This window comes from Eschrichtius robustus, chromosome 13 (assembly GCF_028021215.1).
Source record: "Eschrichtius robustus isolate mEscRob2 chromosome 13, mEscRob2.pri, whole genome shotgun sequence".
Classification (NCBI taxonomy): Eukaryota; Metazoa; Chordata; class Mammalia; order Artiodactyla; family Eschrichtiidae; genus Eschrichtius; species Eschrichtius robustus.
Genome location: NC_090836.1, coordinates 4,089,796 through 4,110,458, shown reverse-complemented (window position 1 = coordinate 4,110,458; position 20,663 = coordinate 4,089,796). Strand labels below are relative to the sequence as shown.

General features: G+C 52.9%; 1 protein-coding gene across 3 annotated transcripts in view; it reads left to right on the top strand.

Moving 5' to 3' along the window:
- The window catches only part of CRACR2A (calcium release activated channel regulator 2A), a 113,510-nt gene that overhangs the window by 45,900 nt on the left and 46,947 nt on the right, over positions 1-20,663 (top strand). For all 3 annotated transcript variants that reach the window (XM_068561364.1, XM_068561362.1, XM_068561363.1), the window contains 3 exons: positions 8,492-8,603; positions 9,681-9,864; positions 13,369-13,515. In XM_068561364.1, coding sequence (XP_068417465.1) covers positions 8,492-8,603; positions 9,681-9,864; positions 13,369-13,515 — 443 coding nt within the window. The remainder of the gene's footprint in view (positions 1-8,491; positions 8,604-9,680; positions 9,865-13,368; positions 13,516-20,663) is intronic.

The window sequence follows — 20,663 nt, the reverse complement described above, 5'->3', positions numbered from 1 at the left end:
GCCAGGTGAGAGAGGGGAGTCCCAGGGTATGTGATCAGCTCGTGCACAATTCTCTGGTTGGTGGTGGTACCAGGGTGGTATCACAGGGGTTCACATGATCAATCCTTAGGCTGCAGGAGGCCTGGGGGCTATGTGCTCGTGGTCTTCAAGTAGTTAATGTCTTCCGTTTGGTGGTGGTTTTAGCATCTGTAAAACAACTCAGGAAATGTGCATCAGATACTATTATCTAGGTCCTCCAGAGAGGAGCTAAAGCAGAGGGTACGGGGAGGGGTCTGACCCGCGAAGGCCCCATAAGGTCCTGCTCGGTTACAGCAGCGCTAGCAGCCACAGGCAGTGTGGAAACAGCAGAGTGTGGCCTGTTCCCAAACAACTTTATTTACCTACACTGAAATGTACATTGTATGTCATTTTCATGTGTCACCAAACATATTCTTCTTTTGACACTGTTTTCAACCATTTAAAAATGTAAAAGCGATTCTTAGCTCTCTGGCTATACAAAAACAGGCACTGGGTCCCATTTACAGGGTGGGGCGTGGTTTGCCCACCCCTGGTCTGGTGCCTTCCCAGTGTCTTCCTTAAGTCTCTCATGCTGCAGTCATGATTTCACCCCGAGAATAAAGGAAGCGTGGGCAGCACTGGACCTCTGACAGCATCTCTCCACACCGCCCTCCCATCACTCGTACGTCAGGGGCATTTTGGGGAGGGACACACAGCTGCACGAAGGGGAAGAAGACCCTCGATGGGCAGGTTTTCTCTTTTAAGGCTGGTTTTTCAGAGTACACTGAAGTTGGGCCATGAAATGCAGACCCTCGTTCGTTTCCGTCCCACCTCCACTCGCTGTGTGAGCCTCGCGGCCTGGAGGCTTGTGACCTGGATGGAGCACCGCAGGCCTTTCTCCCACCAGCCCCACGGGGTGAAATATTCTGGCTTCTCCCAGACTCTTCCCCGTCCAGTAGGTGCTGCAGGATTTGAGGGGAAAGACCTGGGAACAGTGGTACCTTAGCCCACAAGCGGGCCTGGGCCTCTCTAGTTTTCAGCAATTGACACCTGCTAAATTTCTGCCCCTGATACTCATCCCCAAAGCCTCCCCCCACCTAGAAGTCCAGCCTAGGTGTGTTTTGAGAAAACGTCGACAACCCCAGCCTGGGAATTCATAGTTGTCCTTCACAGGCCTGTGGCCATGGTGCTTGTAGTAGTGGTTTTAATGGCATATTTCATTTGTGCTTCTCCTTCTAGAAAGAAAGAAAAGGGAATTCTCTTTTATTGAGGGTCAACCGTGGGTCACATGCACAGTGCAACTCAGTACTCTCACTGAATATACCCCCATTAACCCCTGCACCGAAGCCCACTCTTTAATGAAGGCCGGGAGAGGCACGGTGAGTTTAAACTGTAAAGTATCAATTGTTCAAGAAATCCTTTGCGTTGGGCTCGGAATGAAGTCAGAAGCATCGGATCCCAGAGACACCACAGCAGCCTTGTTCCCTCCGGCCTCACCCCTGGTCCAGACAGCGGGAGGAGGGCGGGCCATCCCACCAGCTGGTCTGCTGGGTCCGTGGCATTCAGCTCTGCCGGCTGCAGTTTCCTGAACTTTCTGCGTGCCTGTGCACGGCGAAGCATTTGAAAAGTTCAGCTCTTCAAGCTGAGAGAATGATATCACGAGAGAACAAAACGTGTCATCGAAGGGCCGCCTCCCTGCCGCTTTCACGGTCATGTCTGGAGGAGGATGGGCTGGAAGGAGATTTGGGAAGAAAGTCACCCTCTTGTTGTCCCCCCTGGGTTCCCTGTGAGGCCCACGCGCCCTTGGTTCTCCTGGCAGGACTGAGGACATCTGCCTGCTGCTGTCACCCCCGCACGTACCGCGGCGGCCGGTGGCTGGCCCCTTGGTCCTGGTCACCACCCCCTTTCTCACCCTCGGCTCCCAGCACGGCCTCTCGGGACCTGGAGAAGAGCTCACAGCATGCACGCGCACCCAGATCCAGATGCCGGGAAAGGCCTGTTAAGGCGGAGAGTGGCTGGGTCGGGGTGGGGCGCCTGGGCAGGAGGGGCCGGCGGGGGAGGGGAGCTGGCACAAAACCGCACACAGTTGCCACCCTTTGAGGGAGGGGGAGGGGCAGGGCTGCTCCCCTGGTGCTGCCATTCTTCTTTCTCCTGAGTAACGGAAGAAATCCACCTGCAGGGGGTGAGACAGGCTCCCAGCCATCCAAGAGGTGGGGAGACCCAGGCATCTGAGAGGTGATCGGAGAGCAGTAGCCGTGGGCAAACAGACACCCTGACCGAGCAGGACCACAGACGGAAAGGAGCAGGTCCCCAGGGCCGAGGCCAGGATGCAAGCCGCCCTGAGCTCGGGTTGCGCAGGAGCAGGTCCTGCTACGGGACGTTGGATGGATGATATTGAGCTGTGAGCGCAGAGTTTAGGCGGAGGTTGGAGGGTCTTCAGCTCCACCCGTGGCCCCCCAGGCCTCACTCCCTCCTCCACAATGAACCCCTCTGTGTGTCCCATGGAGATCATTCCAGGCAGAAGTGGGGTGAAGATTGCTTTGCAGGGAAGGGGTCCCCTAGAGAACCAGAGTCGTGAGCCGGAGGGTCCCTAGTGAGAGGCAGAGGGACACGGGAGGACCAGGCTGGAGAGGGCGTGAAGGGACGCCTCCAGTTGGGAGAGGGAGATGGGGACAGGTCAGGCAGGAGATCTCTGAAGACATCAGCAGCCTCATAAACCCTGTTTCCCTGACTTCTTAGAGGAGTGTAATGGTTATTACCAATGCCAAGTACCCACTCTGCAACACTGCCTGGAATTCCTGGATTAGCCAAACTGTAAAGAACCATCCAGGAGTTGGCCAGCCAGCCAAACCTGGCTCGCTCGCTGTTTCTGTGAGTGCCGTGTAATTGGAACACAGCCGGCCTCTTTCCTTCTCATACCATCCACGGCGGATTCCAAGTTACAACACGGACTTGGGAAGCTGTGACAAAGGCCCGCAAAGCCTCAAATATGCATGATCTGGCCTTTACAGGGGATGCTAGTTGACTCCTGATTTAGGTTAACAAAGAGACTCTTAAAGAATTTTGTGGTACATTGCCCTGAGTTTTAATTCTGAATCTGCCACTTACTAGCAATGTGAATTTGTGTAAGCCTCTTAAGCCTTCTAAGCTGTAGCCCCTCATCTGTGAATTATTTATAACTAACTCCCAGCATTAGAAGAGAGTCAGGCGCGTGTGTACATGCAGAGCACTTAGCCCCGAGCTGGGGCCTGGAAATCTCTCCATAAATGCTCTGTGTGTGTGTGTGTGTGTGTGTCATTGGGGGTGGGGGGACTTATAGCCCGAGTCTTAACACAATTCCTAGTGTCCTCCACTCTGTGATGTTTCTAAATTGTGGTAAAATACACGTAACAAAATACCCCATCTGAAACCATTTTTAAGTGAATATTTCAGTGCTTTTCAATACATTCACATTGTTGTGTAACCCTCACCAGAACTCTCCTTATTTTGCAAAATAGAAACTCTGTCCCCATTAAACACTAACTCCCCATCCCCCTCCCCCAGCCCCCAGGACCACCATCCTACTTTGTCTCTATGGATATGGCTCCTCTGGGGACCTCGTATAAGTAGAATCATACAGTATCCGTCCTTTGGTGACTGCCTTATTTCACTTAGCAAAATGTCTTCAAGATTCCACATGGTGGCACATGTCAGAATTTCCTCTCTTTTTAGGGCTGGATAAGATTCCATTTTATCTATTTACCACATTTTGTTTATCCATTTGGCCATCGATGGGTACTTGGGTTGCTTCACACCCTTGGGTGTGAATCACGTCGCTATGGAGAGGGACGTACAAATGCTCTTTGAGTCCCTGCTTTCAGTTCTTTGGGGTATATACCCCAAAGTGGGATTGCTGGATCATATGGCAATTCTAGTTTTAATATTTTGAGGAATCCCACGCTGTTTCCGCAGCGGCTGCACTGTCGTACTGGGAGGTCAAGTGCAAGTCATCTGTCTGCCTGAGAGATCAAGAAGGGGCATTTCTGCTGGAGAGGGTCCCTTCCATTCGTCTCTAGGTGGTGCTGCGCTTGTTTGTGTCTAGTCTATGTGAGCGAGGGCACTTTGGCTTCTTAGAGGACATTTGGCAACGTCTAGGGACATTCTTGATTGGAATGACTGGAGAGAGAGATGCCACGGGCATCTACTAAGTGGTGTCCGGAGATGCTGCTAAATGTCCCGTAAAGCACGGGCAGCTCCTCCCCCACCTCCCTCTCCAACAAAGAATTCTTCATCCCGAGATGTCAACAGCGCAGAGGTTGAGACTCCCGTCTGCACCCGGCCGTCAGCCTGAACCAAGCACATCAAGGCACCAGGCGGAATCAAGGTAGATCCCGCCTCTGGACCTCACAGTCCCATCCTGAAGATGTCTGGTGCGTCTGGGCTCTACCACAGGGAAGAGAGTGGTTGGTGCTGGGAGAAGGGTCTGAACAGGAGGCTTTGGGAGCCTGGAAAGAGGGAGAGATTAATCTGGCTGTAAAGGTGGATCTCCTGGTTTTCTCTTTAATGAGCATTTCCCTTAGATGCATTTGAAGCTGTGCAACCCTTGGCTTTAAGCTGCACGAGGCATGTTGCGGGCTGGTGACCAGGAAGGTAGAGGGTCCGGCTGGGGGTAGCGGGAGACAGCGTTTTCCCCTGGCTCTGGGAGCCTGCGCCCTCAGCATGGCTCCTGCAGGACTGTTTCCTGTTCCACGCCCCAGTTTATAAGACCTCGCCGAGCATCCCTGGGTGGGGGACAGGGTCTGGTCAGGATCTAGAGTGGATGGGGTCTAGGCCAGTGCTCCGTGGACAGGAGTTCAGGACCGCCGGCTATCACTCGTAGTCACTCGTTTATTGATTCACTTGTCCAACAAGTATCTAAATACCGCCTGGTTGTCAGCACTGGGCTAGATCCTGGGGCCATGACAGTGAACAAAAATGAACGGGGTCCCTCTTCCCAGAGCTTCCAGGCCACTGAAGGAGCAGACATTCATCCACTAATCGCATCCATCAGTATGTGAAGTACAAAGCGAAGTGAGACTTATGAACGAAAGAAATGTGTTTGGGGGGGTTCTGGATCTCTGGTCTAAGCCGGGGGCTGCAGAGGCTTCCTGAGGAAGTGATGCAGGAATTCAGGGTTCAGAGGAAGCAGGAATTTAGAGTGAACTGGAAGGCGGTGGAGGGAGGCCACGGTCGGAGGGAGTGTGGAATCGTAAAGAGCCGCTGGTTGGGCCGTGGGCAGAGTGAGGAGGGCGAGCCTGCCTTCTCCCCGACTCCCTCCCCCCTCACCTGCTCTTCCAGGTGGGAGTGGGAGACAGGATCCACCCGTGAAGCGGGATTCTGGAAGGCTGGCACGGGTGGTGCTGGCCGGGCAGACTTTTGGTGGCAGGGGTGGGATAGCAGTGAGAGAAAGGAATTAAGGATGCATGGATGCACGGAGAACCCTTAGCTGACAGCGGAAGCCCTGAAGGGGAAATTGCTTCTTTATCCCAGCCTGGCCTCCACTGTGACTTTAGGCAAATCTCAGAGCTTCGCTGGTTGTCAGCACCATGGAATGAATCATCGCGTCCCTCTCCACCTGGCTTGGCTCCTTTAGTTAAAAATGTAGACGGCGCCAGGTACCCAGGGGACAAGAGCAGAATAAGTTGGTTTTACGTGGCTCTGCTGGCCCAGAGAAGAAAGATAAATAAGAGGTAATTATGGTTATTAAGACTAAAGGATTTTTCAGGTAGGGCCAATAAAGAGAGGTTGAGGCATCAGGCTTGTGCCGTTTGCAGAGAAGGCTGGAGAAGACCTCGGTACTACTTTGCCGGGACGTGAAGAGGGAGTATGACTTGGAGGATGTCATATTGCCCTCCCCAGCTTCAGTGACAGCAAGAGCAGGAAGCCGGTTTGAGACAGAGACAAGGAATAGGATTAGAGCATGGGAAGGACTTGGGGTCAGAAGTGCTGTTGGCTTCAGGGATGGCGCCTGAGGCGGGCTGTGACCTGGCTCTTCCTGGGTGACGCTGACAAGAGCAAGGGTGCCCACGTGTGGGTGTTTTGGGCAAGAGGCGAGTTGAGGGTCCCACTGACTCTGCAATTCCTTTCAGCCCCTTTCTGGGTCCGGCACAGTGTGAGAGACCACATTTTAGAGATCACATTCAGGCGGAGGGTAGGGAGGGGGGCAGGATTATCCCAAGGAAAGGACTGGAATCTTGGGTTTTCACCCTTCCTACAATGTGATGCCTTTAGCTTCAAATGGAGCTAATGAACTTCCTGCTTGCAAAGTTGACTCCATCCTCGCCCTGCATTCTCTGCCTTTGGCTTTGAGACCGCTGGTTTATGGATTGTGGATAAGCCAGAGATTCTGCTGTTTGCTCAGCAGATGCACTTCTGGAATCCTTGCACACACTCTCACCTTCCTTTTTAAAAACCTCATTCCTATGTAATTCAGTGATTCTAAACGGCTCCCACATCATCCTGTCTCCCCACGTTGTAATGCATCATCGTGTCTCTTTTGTTTTTTCTTTAAATTTTATTTATTTATTTATTTATTTATTTATTTATTTATTTATTTATGGCTGTGTTGGGTCTTCGTTTCTGTGCGAGGGCTTTCTCTAGTTGCGGCGAGCGGGGGCCACTCTTCATTGCAGTGCGCGGGCCTCTCACTATCGCGGCCTCTCTTGTTGCGGAGCACAGGCTCCAGACGCGCAGGCTCACTAGTTGTGGCTCACGGGCCTAGTTGCTCTGCGGCATGTGGGATCTTCCCAGACCAGGGCTCGAACCCGTGTCCCCTGCATTGGCAGGCAGATTCTCAACCACTGCGCCACCAGGGAAGCCCCATCATCTCTCTTAATGCAAGTACCTGCCAAATTAATGGTTATGGCTTATCAGCTAGAAGGGTGCCTGAGGGTCAAACCGAGTGTCTCGCAAGTTACGTTACGGGCTTTCAACACCTGCCAGCTCTTTTTGACTGTTCAGATGGGCGTGTACCTTCCTTCCTGTGGCCCCGTGGTTCTTGTCTTCAGCCGTCAGTCACTTCCACAGTGGCAATTTTGTGCAGTCATCCCTCGGGGAACTGGGAGGATGGGGGAGGGTCAGCTGGGCTGTAATGAACTCCCTTGGGGAGTCTTCATTTGGAGGTTTTGATTATTAGGGTAGAAGAGGGTACTTGCTTCAACGATGCAAATTAACGTTGGCCTGGGGCCACCGGTGCATCAGGCGGAGGCCAGAGGGAAGCATCCGCAGCTCAGCCACTTTGCTCCTCATCCATCAGTGTCTGCCCTTCTCTCCCTGCGTGGTCCGGCGCAGCCCAGGACTCAGGTCCAGTGACCTCACACCCCATCTTGGCCAGTTGCCTTTTACAACACAAATACTTTTTTTTTTTTTTTTGATGTGGGTCTTTTTTAAAGTCTTTATTGAATTTGTTACAATATTGCTTCTTTTTTATGTTTTGGTTTTTTTGGCTGTGAGGCATGTGGGATCTTAGCTCCCCAACCAGGGATCGAACCCACACCCCCTGCATTGGAAGGCAAAGTCTTAACCGCTGGACCGCCAGGGAAATCCAACACAAATACTCTTCTCCATACCTTAAGCCAGTGGCAGTTCATGTCTTTGAGGGCCAGCAGGGAGCAGGAGTGGGGGGCAGGCTGGTATGATGAGTGCGTGTCACCCAGTGGCCTTGTCCGGCTTCCCTTCAGAGCTAAAGGACCATAGTGTGTGTCCACAGAAACTGCAGCCCTGGGACATGAGTGGCCTCCATCAGGGAAGGCTTCTGAGAGTGTGACCCACACCTGCATGACAACAGGGGGACAGAGGGAGGGGCTTGGGCAGAGCAGGTGAAACCAGAGGGAAACCTGTCTGTGCCATTCACTCACTGAGTAACCTTGGTGGGTCAGTGGCCTTGGTGGGGACCTTCTGCTTCCCCCTTTCTTTCTGTACCTCCCTCATACTTTTTACTGAACGCTTTCTCTGTGCCAAGCACTGTGCAATATTCTTTACATTCATTATCTCATTGACCTTGACCACATCGTGTCGTGCAGGTATTATCCTAAACAAGATTCAGTCCCATGCAGTTCTGGTCCTTTACAACTGTGAACAGTGCCAGCTTTGAAGTCAGACCTGGATTTGATCCTGGCCATGTCACTTACTGGCACGGACAGGTCATTTAACATCATGCTTCATCCATAAGAGGGGGATAATAATGCCCACTTCAAAGAATTGTCATGAGAATTAAATGCAAACATATATATAGTAAATTATATATAAATATAGTAATAAATATACACATATTTACTTATAAATCAGCCAGCAAGTTGCCTACCACATGAGTAGGCAACCAAGAGATGGTGGGTGTCCTAATATTGAGAGGAGGAGAAGGGTGGTGAAGCTTCAGAACCCGGCTTCTGGCTTTTGTCGGCGGGGCGGAAGGTGCTGCGCCCCTGGGCAGCCGTCCGTGATGAGCAGTGTTAACCAGCGCCGTCTGAATCGTTTTCAGAGGCTCCATGAGGAGCTGCCCCTCAGCCTGGAGGACCTGGAGGATGTGTTTGATGCCCTGGATGCTGACGGCAATGGCTTTCTGACCCCAGCGGAGTTCACCACTGGATTTAGTAAGTTCTGGCGGATGCTGGGGCCCCAGGGTATGGGTTGGCCTAAAGCCGTATAAGGGCATCCCTGCCCCACCAGCTCTGAGGGTCCATGGAGTACAAGCTCTCCTGCCTCCTGAAGCTTCCAGGCCGTGGGTCATTTGGTCTCTTTTCATGTGTCCATCTCCACTGCTCACACCACTGCCCCCTCAGTGCCCACCACGCTGTCACCGCCAGGTCCCCTCCTACTGGAAAATGGCAAGGAACGGGCAGAGAAGCTCTGGCAGAAAGCTCAGTTTAAGAGGGGCGGGGGGCTGAGATGGGATTTCCAGCCTGTCCGTTTCTGCCGAGATACCAGTGGACCACGGAGTGGGAGGCTTGTATGGCTCGTTTCAACCTGAGTGTGGCCGAGTCCTCCAGGTTGAGGGGCAACAGCTTTCAGAGGAATTTGTAAAGGGTTTGAATAGACCAGGCGTTCTCAAGGTGACCAGGAGGAAAAACAACTGAGATCCATGAACAAGATAAAAAAAAAAAGAAAAACAGATACACCATCAGATCCAATACTGATCAGATATTGATTAGAACAAATATGGGTCAGATAAATCACCATACATCTGCCTCCTTCAAGGTGCCAGGTATTTGCTTGGCAGTATCTGATGCCTTTCCTGACCTTCAGGAATTTATAACTGACTTGTAAATGTGAAGCACAGGATGCCGGTGGCCAGGATGACTAGGTGATAACACGGAGCATAGGCAGGCAGGTTGCTGGAGTGCGATGGGGGAAAAGGTCTTGTTTAGAGAAGAAATCAATGAAGAGATGATTCTAAGCCAGCCTTTAAAAGACTAAGAACCACAAAGGTGCCGTAGTACCTGCCATGCGCTCTGCCTTTCCCAGATTCTAGCATCTCTGGCAGAATCTCATCCAAGTAGGAAAGACATAAAATCCAGAGCCTGGCATCCAAGGATCTTTGCTACAAGGAGTCTGGCCTCCCCTTTTCTCCTCTCAGCTGAACCTCAATTGATTCCTGGCAACTGAGGAAGCAAAGGTCTTCCTGGGTGAGTGTTGCCTAATCCAGATCCTTGTGCCCGTGCATCCCCCAGGTCACTTCTTCTTCAGCCAGAATAAGCCAAGTCAGGAAGATACTGGTGAGCACCTGGCCCAGCTCCGGGAAGAGAAGGTGTATCAGACCAGAGGGGATGAGGAGCTGGGTGACATGGACAAAGATGAGGAGGCCCAGTTCCAGATGCTGATGGACAGGCTTGGAGCCCAAAAGGTTTTGGAAGAGTAAGTGGCGACTGTGATTTGGGGGACGGAGCCCAGCCTAGGGGCAACCTCTCCATCTGTTCTGTCCAACTTTAACGCCTACTCAGCCCTCAGCCAAGCCCTGGGTCCCTGCTTCCAGCTAGGCCACTGGCTCCATGCAGCCTGCCCTTGGCCATGACCTGTCTGCATCAGGGTCTAGGGGTCTGCCTCTGCTTTTTACATTATTTTCACGGGAAACACTCCTATCCCCTGATCTCCCACACTCCTTCCTCACCCCCCTGCTGTCCGTAATCAGTACAGTCCTTGGCTTGGCCTTGCTCCCTGAGGGCTGCCCGCCCATCAGAGGGCTGTGCAAGGGTTGAAACCCTTGAGGGTTTCGGCGCGTCGCGCCTAAGGCTTCCTGTCACCATCAGCTCACCAGCATCTCCACCGCCGCTGGGTCTCCGGGGCTGCAGTGTGTCCCACGTGCTGTGTTCCTGCCAAAGCCACCTTACACGGACGCGTCTGCGCATCAGACCCCTGAGCCGAACCAAACCTGTTCTGGAAGCCGAGGTGGGAGGTGAACCTGTTTTTACCAGCCCATCACTTGGGTGATCAGTAACTCAGCTGAAAATTTTAGGTGGCCGCAACTTCAAACCAAACGTAATACCCCCATTTTTTTTTCTTTTTTGCAAAAAGTGTTTTGTAAGAAAGAGACGCATAGATGTAAACCCAGACCTTTGCCATTAAATGAAATGAAATCAAGTGATGTTGTAGCTAGTGGAAACCAGAGAGTGGCCCAAAAAACATGGAATAACTTCTGCCCCTTTGCCATCACCTTTTGCTTTTTTTGTGTTGGGGTCTCCAGGTCTTGGGTTGGGTGTGTGTTTCATGAGTGAGGGGCGGAATGGCCTGATGGTTGGAGCTGATGTGTCTGGAGCTTGGGAAGAAGAAGACTGTGGAGGAAAATGATAAAGGGGAAGCAAGAGAGAGGGGCCTTCACACAACATGCAGGCCAAGAAAGTATGTGTAGCTCCCAGCATCTTTTAGGTTGTGGCAGAGTTGAGACAGCCTGACAGAAGCCTGGGCAAGCCAGAGGGGACACTAGCTCCACTTCTCCAAGGACAAGAGGCCAGAGCCCAGTGACCATGCCCACGACCCCGTGAAGGCTCGTCCTGGAGGAGGGGGCAGGAGAGGGCAGTGTGGGCGAGCCAAGGCACTGTCATGAAAGAGAGGCGTCTCTCTGCCCACCCATCACTTCTGGGCCGCCGCCCTCCTGGCAGGGCTCTCAAATCAGAGCTCACCAGAGGTTTCTCTGAGGACGTCAGTCAAAGGCCCGCGCAGGGCCGAGGCAACACGAGAGCTCCTGGAGAAGAGAAGGCTCTGGGGAAGGTTCCAAGAGTGGTCGATAAAAACCGACACGCAGAAGATGGTGCCCGGCCATTGTCATCCTCCTTGAAGTTAAACAAGAAGGAAGTGGGCTTTTGCTGCAGCGTGAGGGAAAACGGTCCAGACTGCAGGACCCCAGATGAGGAAACAGAGGAGGCTGGAAAACTTCAGAGGTCTTTAAAGGTCTCACCAACCAAGATGGTTTGTGTGCTGTTCTGGAAGCAGGGAGATGGATGGACTGACCACGCAGAACCCTTTCTCACCCTGCACCCCTGTATCCTTTCAAGAGAGTGGCCTTGGCTTTGTCCGGAAGTGGTAGACGGAACACCTGGGCTCCCGGCTTTTCTCGGTGCTTTGACTGGCTGAGGGATTTGGCAGCTAATCGGCCTTGGCTTATTTTTCATCCAGTGTTGAGAGACTTATCCCTTCTCCAGAAATCTGGCTGGGGGGGTGGTGGTGATGTGGCCACGACTAGGAGGTTCAGATAGCTTTGGAAGAGCATCAGGTAGGTCTGCAAATCTCACTGGAGGCTCTCACCCTAATGGTTCTCTGCCAGGCTCCAGCAGGAACCCAGGGGATGGGAACAGACAGACCTCGGCCAGCAAGGTGCATTTGATTTTACAATGCATTTGCCTTATGAGGGGCAACCTGCCACAGTGATGGGAAGTCATCGTGGTATCTCCCAGAGACCCTTTATCTCTGAACCCTTTGTGCAATCCCCATTGTATCTACAGCCCAATAGAGCCACAGCCACAGTGTGTTCTGTATGGGGGAAAACGGAAATTATTCTGGGAAACAGGAAGCTCCTTACCTCCCCTTCTCTCGTTTCCTAGATCTCTCATGTCATCCAGATCAGTGCTAGGTTTTCAACAAATAATAAATACTTGTTGGGTGGATGGATGGGAGGATGGATGGTGGATGGATGGATGGTCTAGATGAGTTGGGAGATGTTTGGATGGAATGGAGCAAGGGAAGGAAAGAGGGAAGGAGGGATGATTGGATAGATGATCAGATAACTGACCAGAAGTAGGTTCATTTCTCGGTGAGCCTCTTCTCTGCTAGGTGTGGAGAGTAACATTTACACCCCAGGCACATTACTAACATGGCACTATCAAGTATCACTTTTGAGTAAAATTTCTCAGATATAGTGCTTGTTACACAGAACAAGGGATTTTATTCTTTATCCTGAGGGTCCCTAGTTGTAGCTACCTTCAGATCAAAGGGGTTTTAGAATTTAATGAGTGAAATCAGGTCACCCTCTGGCTGTCTGTTTGATCACTGGCTGTAGACTGTTGAGTTTCTCCAGAGGCAGAGCAGGTCCATGGGTGTGCCGCCTCCGGGCCCTCCCGGCCCTGATCACCGTGACCCGTGTGTCTCCTCCGCTGAGCGCCAGCCTGCCTGTTGGGGAGGGAGCGGTTCTAGGCACGTCCCTGTGTGTCTGTGCCTCTCTGCCGGCCTCCGTCCTCCCGACTCTCCACCCGTCTCTCCGTGCGTGCACACGCATCTCTCAGACCTGCTCCGTCCCTTGCTCTCTCCTGTCACCACGCCCGCTGCCTCCAGGCCCCAGTGGGCTGCTGCATCTTCCCTTCCTCTCCCTGCGGTGACAGCTGCCTCCTGCCATCTAGCAGATGCCACGTCCTTCCCTCTCAGCTGTGAGGCCCGTCCTTCCTGGGGCGGCAGGCTCGCTCCTTCAGCTCCACGGCGTCCGTCCTCATGCGCGCTGGGCTCCGGTCCTCCCGCTTCCTCCTGGCATTTGGAGAGGCTCCTGGCCCGCGGCTCTGTGTGCTCCCCGCCACCAGCTCAGCGCGGGAGACAGAAAGCAAGGCTGTTGAGTGTGGCCATTAGGAGGCCAGCATGACTCCCGGCTTCATCACTTCCCAGCTGAGTGACCTGAGGCCGCTCACCTCCCCCCTCTTCATCCGTCCCCTCACCCGTAAACGGGGGTGTTAGCGGCACCTGCCTCACTGGAAGGTCAAATGAGCAAATGTGCATAAAGCAGCCAGCATGCGGCAAGCGCTCAATAAACGTCAGCCACTGCTGTTCCTTACTGACGATGATAATGATGCTCTAGCCATTGGCGTCACACCTGGGACCTCCGTGTGTCCCGTGAAGCCTCACGTCCACGCTCCCACCCTAATGCTCCTTTTTCTCTCACAGTGAAAATGACGTCAAGCAACTCTGGCTGCAGCTGAAGAAGGATGAGCCTCACTTACTGTCCAACTTTGAGGATTTCCTGACCAGAATCTTCTCGCAGCTCCTAGAAGCCCACGAGGAGAAGGACGAGCTGGAGTGCGCCCTGAAAAAGTGGGTACCAGTCTCAGCCGCCCTCTGTACAGACGCGTGCAAACCAGACACACCTCTTCCATCTCCTATTCGGTGATGCCGCCTTATGACCATCCGCCAGAGCGGGGGCCGGGCCCGGGGCTGTCACCGGCTATCTATTTCTAAGCCCCCGCTCACATTTATTAGGCCCTCGCCATGTGCTAGGCACTATCCTAAATTCCTACACAACCCATTTGGGTATTTATCATTATCCACAACTTAACCAATGGGGAAATCGAGGCACTGAAAGGGGAAGTAACACGCCCCCAGAACACACAGTGTGTAAGCGCAGAGCCAGGACTCAGAGCAAGATGGTCTGGTGCCCGAGACCCATTAGAAAGCACTCTGTCTGCCCCGGGGCAGTAAGGCCCCGGCCTATGGGACCTACCCCCATCTCTGGACCAGCCCCCGGCCCTCCTGCCCTCTCACTCCCGTCATGGTCTTAAGTTTCTCCTGCTGCCCTCTTGGCCCCGGGGTCTCTCCAGATATTTAATGCTTTCTAGAACTCCTCCTGTACTGGAGGACGCCGCACCAGGCAATGCGCTTGGGCCCTGAAGAGGCTGCTTGGGAGCCAATCCCAAGTTGGCCAGGCCCCGGGCGCCGCAGGTGCGGGCCCGCCAGGTGGGTGTCCCTTGGCCTGTGAGGACGAGTGTGCCAGCGGGGCGCTGTGCTTGTCCACACTCATCAGTGAACATTACAGCAAGGAGCTCGATTTTGTGACCCACAGGGTAACTCAGGACGGCTTACCGTCCTGAAGCCTCAGCCAGAACGCAGGCTGGGTGGGGGGCGAGCTCGGAAGCACCCTGAGGAGGTCCTCCCCGGGCCCCTTGTCCCACCCGGAGATTTGCTCATGTTCCATAGGAATCCTCGGCGATTCCAACAGAGACCACAAGAAAGCACACAAGCCCCTAATTTAGAGAGAGATCACCACGTGTGCGGACCGCTGTCCACGCACCACCCTGAGCTCCCTTTCATCTCACGCCTCCTCCCCATCAACTCTAAAATAACTTGTTGAGGCCCACTGGGTATACACAGGTCTGGAAGAGGACCTTTAGGACCCTGAATTATGAGAAATCGTGGCCGTGTGGTGCTGGAGGGAACACGGTCGGGCTAGAGGAGTGTTCAGAGCATTCTGGGGTGAGGCTCTCAGGGCTGGGAGAGAGAGGGGTTGAGGGTATACGCTATAGAGCCTTTAGCTGAATAAGCTGTGAGTCAGAGCTGAGTTCGAATCTTGGTTCTGCTGCTTACTAGCTGTGTGACTTAGGCCAAGTTACTTAACCTCTCTGAGTTGCAGCTTCCTTATGTGTAAGATAGGGACGGTAATACCCATCTCATAGACCTGTGAGGATTACATGTCAGCATTTAGAACAGTGTTGGCACTTAGTAAGTATTCGATGAACGTTAAAATAATAACATTTATAACTATTTTAAATAACTGTGTCGGTGAGTCTTGGAGGATTTGCCTGGCTGAAGTGGAGAGTTGGAGGTGAAGTATAAGGATCCCTTTATCCTTCCAGACAACACAGTGTAGAACTTTGCTGTCGAGGTCTAATCTACGGACCAGAAGCTTCGGAATCACCTGGAAGCTTCTCAGGAATGCAGAGCCTCAGGCCTCGCCCCAGGCCTACCGACTCTGCGTTTTAACAAGATATCCAGGTGTCTCTTGTGTGGATGTGAGAAGCAGGCCCAGGGAATCAGGAGCTCTGGGTCAGAGTCATGTGTGGCTCTCCAACCAGCTAGCTCTGTGACCTTGCTGTGGTCTCTTGGCCTCTCTGAGCCTCAATTTTCCCATGTGTAAAATGAGGCTTATTTTCTGCCCCTCACCACCCCCCTCTCTGAGTCTAGCACTGATCACCCCAAGGGGCCACAGTGAAAGTCAGGGGGCACCCCCAGAGGGGACGGCTCCCTTGTTTCATAAGGAGACGAGGGCCTGAATGCCTGCAGTGACCCAGCTCGGGGCCCAGAATCTTACCTGCAGGGGGCCCCTCTGCTGGCCTGCACCTCCGCAGGGAGAGACTTACTGCAGAGCCTCTTGGGCCATACATCCATCTCTAAGTGGCCTCCATTCGTGTTTTTGTTCCAATTTAATGATGGTTAAAAAGTTCTTGAGCTGAAAGTCAAGGTCACTCTCAGCTGCATGGTCGAAACTAGCTCAGCCAGGAGTTCCAGCCGTCTGTGCCCATGCTCCGTTCATATGCCTGCCAGCTACCCCTGCCCCAGGTCAGCTGATGGGGTCCACTCCGGCCGGGGGGCTCGGGTGGGCTTGGGGGTCACTGAGCTCTCTGGCAGTCCTTTTCCCAGAGACCTGTAGCGAGCAGAGCACTGAAACAGGAGACAGGAGAAACCTGAGGTCCTGCCCAGGCACTGCCACTGACCAGCTGTGTGACCTCAGGCAATGTGCTTTACCTCTCTGTGCATCTGTTTCCTTACCGGCAACATTCGAGAACGGGATTGGTGTTGTTCAAACTTTCTGATTGTGACTGGCCAGAAGACACGCGCTTGACTTTGCAGCTCCCACACACTTGTGTGTGTGAATAACTCAGACAAAAGTTTCATGAAATGTGTTCACCCTCGTGACATGTGATGGGCTCTGAGGTCTTCTCTTAGAGTCTCTTGTGTTCTCTTCTCTTCTGTTAAAGAAAGAAAAAGGTTGTTCACATCTTGTTTCCGGGTTCTACCTGGACCAGGGGATCCCTGGAGGTCCTTGCAGCTTAGCAGTCAAAGAAAAAACTGAAACCCCAATGGGATACAGAATAGTTAGATGGGAGGTTTTACAAATGGCTCAGCGTGAGGCTAAGTGATTCTGGGACATCTAGGAGGCGAGTTTGGGGGTCTGGGCTTGTTTGCAGGAGGGGCACACTCTGGCTGGTGAAGGGAGAGAAAGGAAGGTCTGGGGAATCGTTTGGCTCGGGCTGCAGTCTGGGGAACCCTGACTGTCAGAGCATCTCCCAGGCTCCGCCACGAGCAGGCTGTTCAGCCCAGGGGCTAACACGTCACTCCATCTGGGAAATGAGCGCTTGTCCCAGAGAGGGCAACGAGACTTGACTGCTGTGCACAGCCCAGGGCTGGGCACCAGGGTACAGCCGCGTGTGACTAGTAGCTGGCACGTAACGGGCACTTACTCTGTGCCAGGCTGAGCTGAGCCAACGGAGCACAGCGTCCCCGTCTTTGAGGAGTTTATGATCACACCAGTGAGGCAGAGCTGTAAAAATTCTGCCGCAAAGCCGAGCAGGAAATCCCCGTGCTGTTGAAGCACCTGACAGCGTGGCCATTGGCAGCAGTGGCCTCAGCTGCCTCCCCCTTTTCCGAACCACACACCTCGTTTCTCTGTCCCACGGGGCCCAGAGACTTGCGACCGACCTGGGGGGAGTCCTGGTCCCAGGTCCCCAGGCTGGCCGTGTCCCTCAGGGTTACAGTTTCACTGCAGTGAGTGAGAAAGGCCCCCCTGCAGCATCCTCCAGGGTCACCCCCAGCCTCTAGGAGGGAGGAGGATACAGCGGGGGCAGTGCTTGGGCTTGACATCTTGAAGCTGATGTCCGGAGGCCCAGGCTCTAGGGCAGTGTCAGAAGCAACTCCAGGCCTTTCCTCCCGGCCGTGGATTTTATCTTCTGACCCTGCATATCGGGAGCAGGGGAAAGAAGCAAGCCTGGGGGCCTTCAACCTCCCACCCTCTTGCCTTTGGGACGGAAGTTGAGAAAACCTTAGATCTGAGTTAGACTCTGGGTTCAGTGTTTGACGCTGGTGCGTGTGCACCGAGAAGCAGCCACGGCCCGGCGGGGTGAGGTGGGGGCCAGGTGGAACACAGGGCCCTGGGCTGGTGCCCAGCTCGTCTGCGGCACCTCCAGAGCGGACTGCATTCCCTCCACCTCCTTCGGAGGAGGAGGGGGTCAGATTGCAACCAAGCTGCTTTTCTCTGTGTGCACCATGCAGAGGCTTGGCGAACCTTACATTTTACCATGGGAGACATGGTTTGACGTGAGGAGGAACTTCTGGCCATCAGATCTACGAATTCCTTTGCCACTGAAAGCACCCTGACCAATTATGTTGATCTGGAAAAAAAAACTTGAGCTCTCCCCATGTAGAACGATAGTGCCTGGAGGCAGCAGGAACTTCAGACCTTTCACCAGTAGGGGATGCTGGGGCCCTACTCCAGGAGGGCCCCGTTGCCTTGGTCTGGGGTGAGGGCTCCAAGTCCGCGCGTATAAAATACCCCGAGGGATTCTGACTTTGGACCAGAGTTGGAATCTGCCGGAGGAGTTGCCCTGGCTGAGTTCCTTACCAAGATGTAACCCAGAGGATGGGGTAAGAATGGATTAGGCTGTGTCTGGGGAGTGCTTTGAGCTCTTTGAAGAAAAGTGCTTTCGAGATCAAAGGCAGCCCTCTCTCAGTCTTCTGCAGCTCAATAGCCTGTTCTGCATCCTCGGTGGACCACCCTTGGCCTTGACAAGTTTCGCGATGCTCCCCACACCCTCATTGGCATCAGTCCCTCATCTGCACAGTCTTTCCTCGTCCAAATGATTCAGGCCTCGGGCAGTTTCTCGGGAGCATGGGGGGTGGGGCTCTGGGAGGGCTTCGCTTGCAGCTCCCACCCAGCCACTATGCTGCTGCTTTCTGTCTAGACCAGTTTTCCTCGGCTCTGCAAGGGTGTCCAGACCAGGAGGGAATGTGTCTCACAACCTGACAGGCAGCCCAACTGTGATCCCGGCACCTGACACAAGCCTGATAACTGGTGTTCTGTGATGTGTGTGTGTGTGTGGGGGGGGGGGGGGGGGCGGGGAGGTCATCATTTCCTTGGCCTTGCTTCCAGGTAGGGCAGCAATTAAAGCGTCGTACGTATGGCAGGTGGCCCTTACCTACCACTTGTGACGAGCCTTAGCTGTGTGGTTCTTGAATGTTAGCTTGTTTCAGAATGACCAGGGACTCTCGATTAAAGAGTAAATTCCCAGGTCCCTCCTCCAGGGGGTCTAAATCAGTGTGTTTTGGGGGCAGGGGACCCAGCAATGTGCATCTTAGCACACGTTCCCCAGGGGTTCTGATGCAGGCAGACCCCACACCCCACTGAGAAATGCTGCTCTAGCCTGTTCTTCCAGAAGGTACCAGCCTGCAAAAGGCACGCCCAGGAGCCCTTCCAGTCTATAATTCCACTCCTGTTCTCAGAGTGGAGGGAAGTTCTTGGGGAGGGCTCTAGGCCATAAGGCCACAGCTTAGTCACGCACGTGTCTTTTTATTGGTATATTATTATCGGAGGCAGAAGCACATTGTTAACTTGGCCCTGAGAGCAGATGGAAAGGTGAGGTCGATTTGTGCTCTGCGTGCACCGCGGGCATGATCTGTAAACTTGACTGATGAGAAATGGTTTGCTTTATAGGATGGGATAAAACTGCAAAGTTGGTTTATACAAGGCAGCAGAATCTAATTAGGGAGAAACCATCCATCTTGAAAATCCAATTGGCGATTTTACAGCCTTTGCAGAATTTTCTACAAACTCTTTTGTTTGCCTTTCACTCACCTCTACCCTAATTGTGTGGGGCTGTGTGCATGTGAGAGAGAGAGGGACAGACAGAGACAGAGACAGAGAGGCATTAGAGAGACTGAGAGAGACTGATTTCAGGGGAACAAGGGAACCCTAAGTGGGTTTTTCTAGTAAGAGCCTCCCTTTGCAGCCGGAGACCGCAGTTGCGTGGGGAAGGCGGGAGGGGGCAGTGGTGAGTCTGAGTCCCTCATGACTGTTCTCATCCCCACGGCAAAGCTGGCAGAGGCTGAACTTGCTTCCATTTTCTTCTCCGGCAAATAGCAGACTCATTGAGATGTTTCTGGCCCAGGGTCTTCACTCCGTGATCAGAGCATGAGGGGCAGGGGCGGGGGAGACCCGGGAAAGGGGGCAACCTCCAGACATTCGGCCCCATTCCTCACCCCAGGGCGTGCTCACTCCACAACTGACAGATGCCAGATGGAATCTGGATGCTGAGGATCCTAAATGCAGAGGTTTGGAGTTGTCAGTTTTGTTTTGTTTTTTTTCTTTTCTTTCCTTCTTTTTCTTTTTTTAAAATTTTTATTGGCGTATAGCTGATTTACAATGTTGTGTTAGTTTCAGGTGTACAGCAAAGTGAATCAGTTATACGTATACATATATCCCCTCTTTTTTAGATTCTTTTCCCGTATAGATCATTACAGAGTACTGAGTAGAGTTCCCTGTGCTGTACAGTAGGTCCTTATTAGTTATCCATTTTATATATCGTAGTGTGTATATGTCAATCCCAATCTCCCAATTTATCCCCCCCCCCTTTCTCCCCCTGGCAACCATAAGTTTGTTTTCTACATCTGTGACTCTATTTCTGTTTTGTAAATAAGTTCTTTTGTATCTTTTTTTTTTTAGATTCCACATATAAGCAATATCGTATGATATTTGTCTTAAAACTGTGGATGCTGGGAGGGTAGTGTGGTACTGTAGATGCACATGGGGCGGGAGTTGAGGCCTGGATTCTTCCCCCACTCTGGCCCAGGGAACCAGGTGACCACACACTGGCCACTTTCACTGCCCCGACCCTCACTTCCTTCCCATGGGATACAGGACACTTGTCTGTGTTGGGAGGGGAACTCTTCCTCTCTCTGCATCTGCCTTTCCCCAGGCTTTGCAAACTGGAGTCCTATGGATCAAACCACTGTCGGTCCACACGGAAACACATGAGATCAGAGCGACTGCTCTCCAAGGCCAGTGGCCATTTCTGAAGCTCTGCTTTGAGTTCAAGCTTCTGAAATTTATCTAAACTGTGGAAGAATGCCATTTGTTCTGTTCAAGGTCAAGAATATCCTTTCATTTAGGGAAGGAAGACGCTACTTTTTTTCCTGAAATGATTTCAGCACACCCTGCCTAGAACCTAGAGGCGGGACCAGATGACTTTCTGAGACCCTTTGTTCCTAAGTGAAGGCAAAGGAGAGAGGGAACAGGAAAAAAATATGTTGACCAAGTAATATTCTATAGCAGTAAAGGCTCGGCCTGTGTGCCATTAGCTGGAACCCCGGTGGAACTGAGTATTAATGCTCTGTTCTAGCCTGGCACCTTGACTCTCTGTGTGCAATGCACTTTGTGAAGCTTAATTAATTTCCACAGTGCCTGTGGGAGGCTGGCA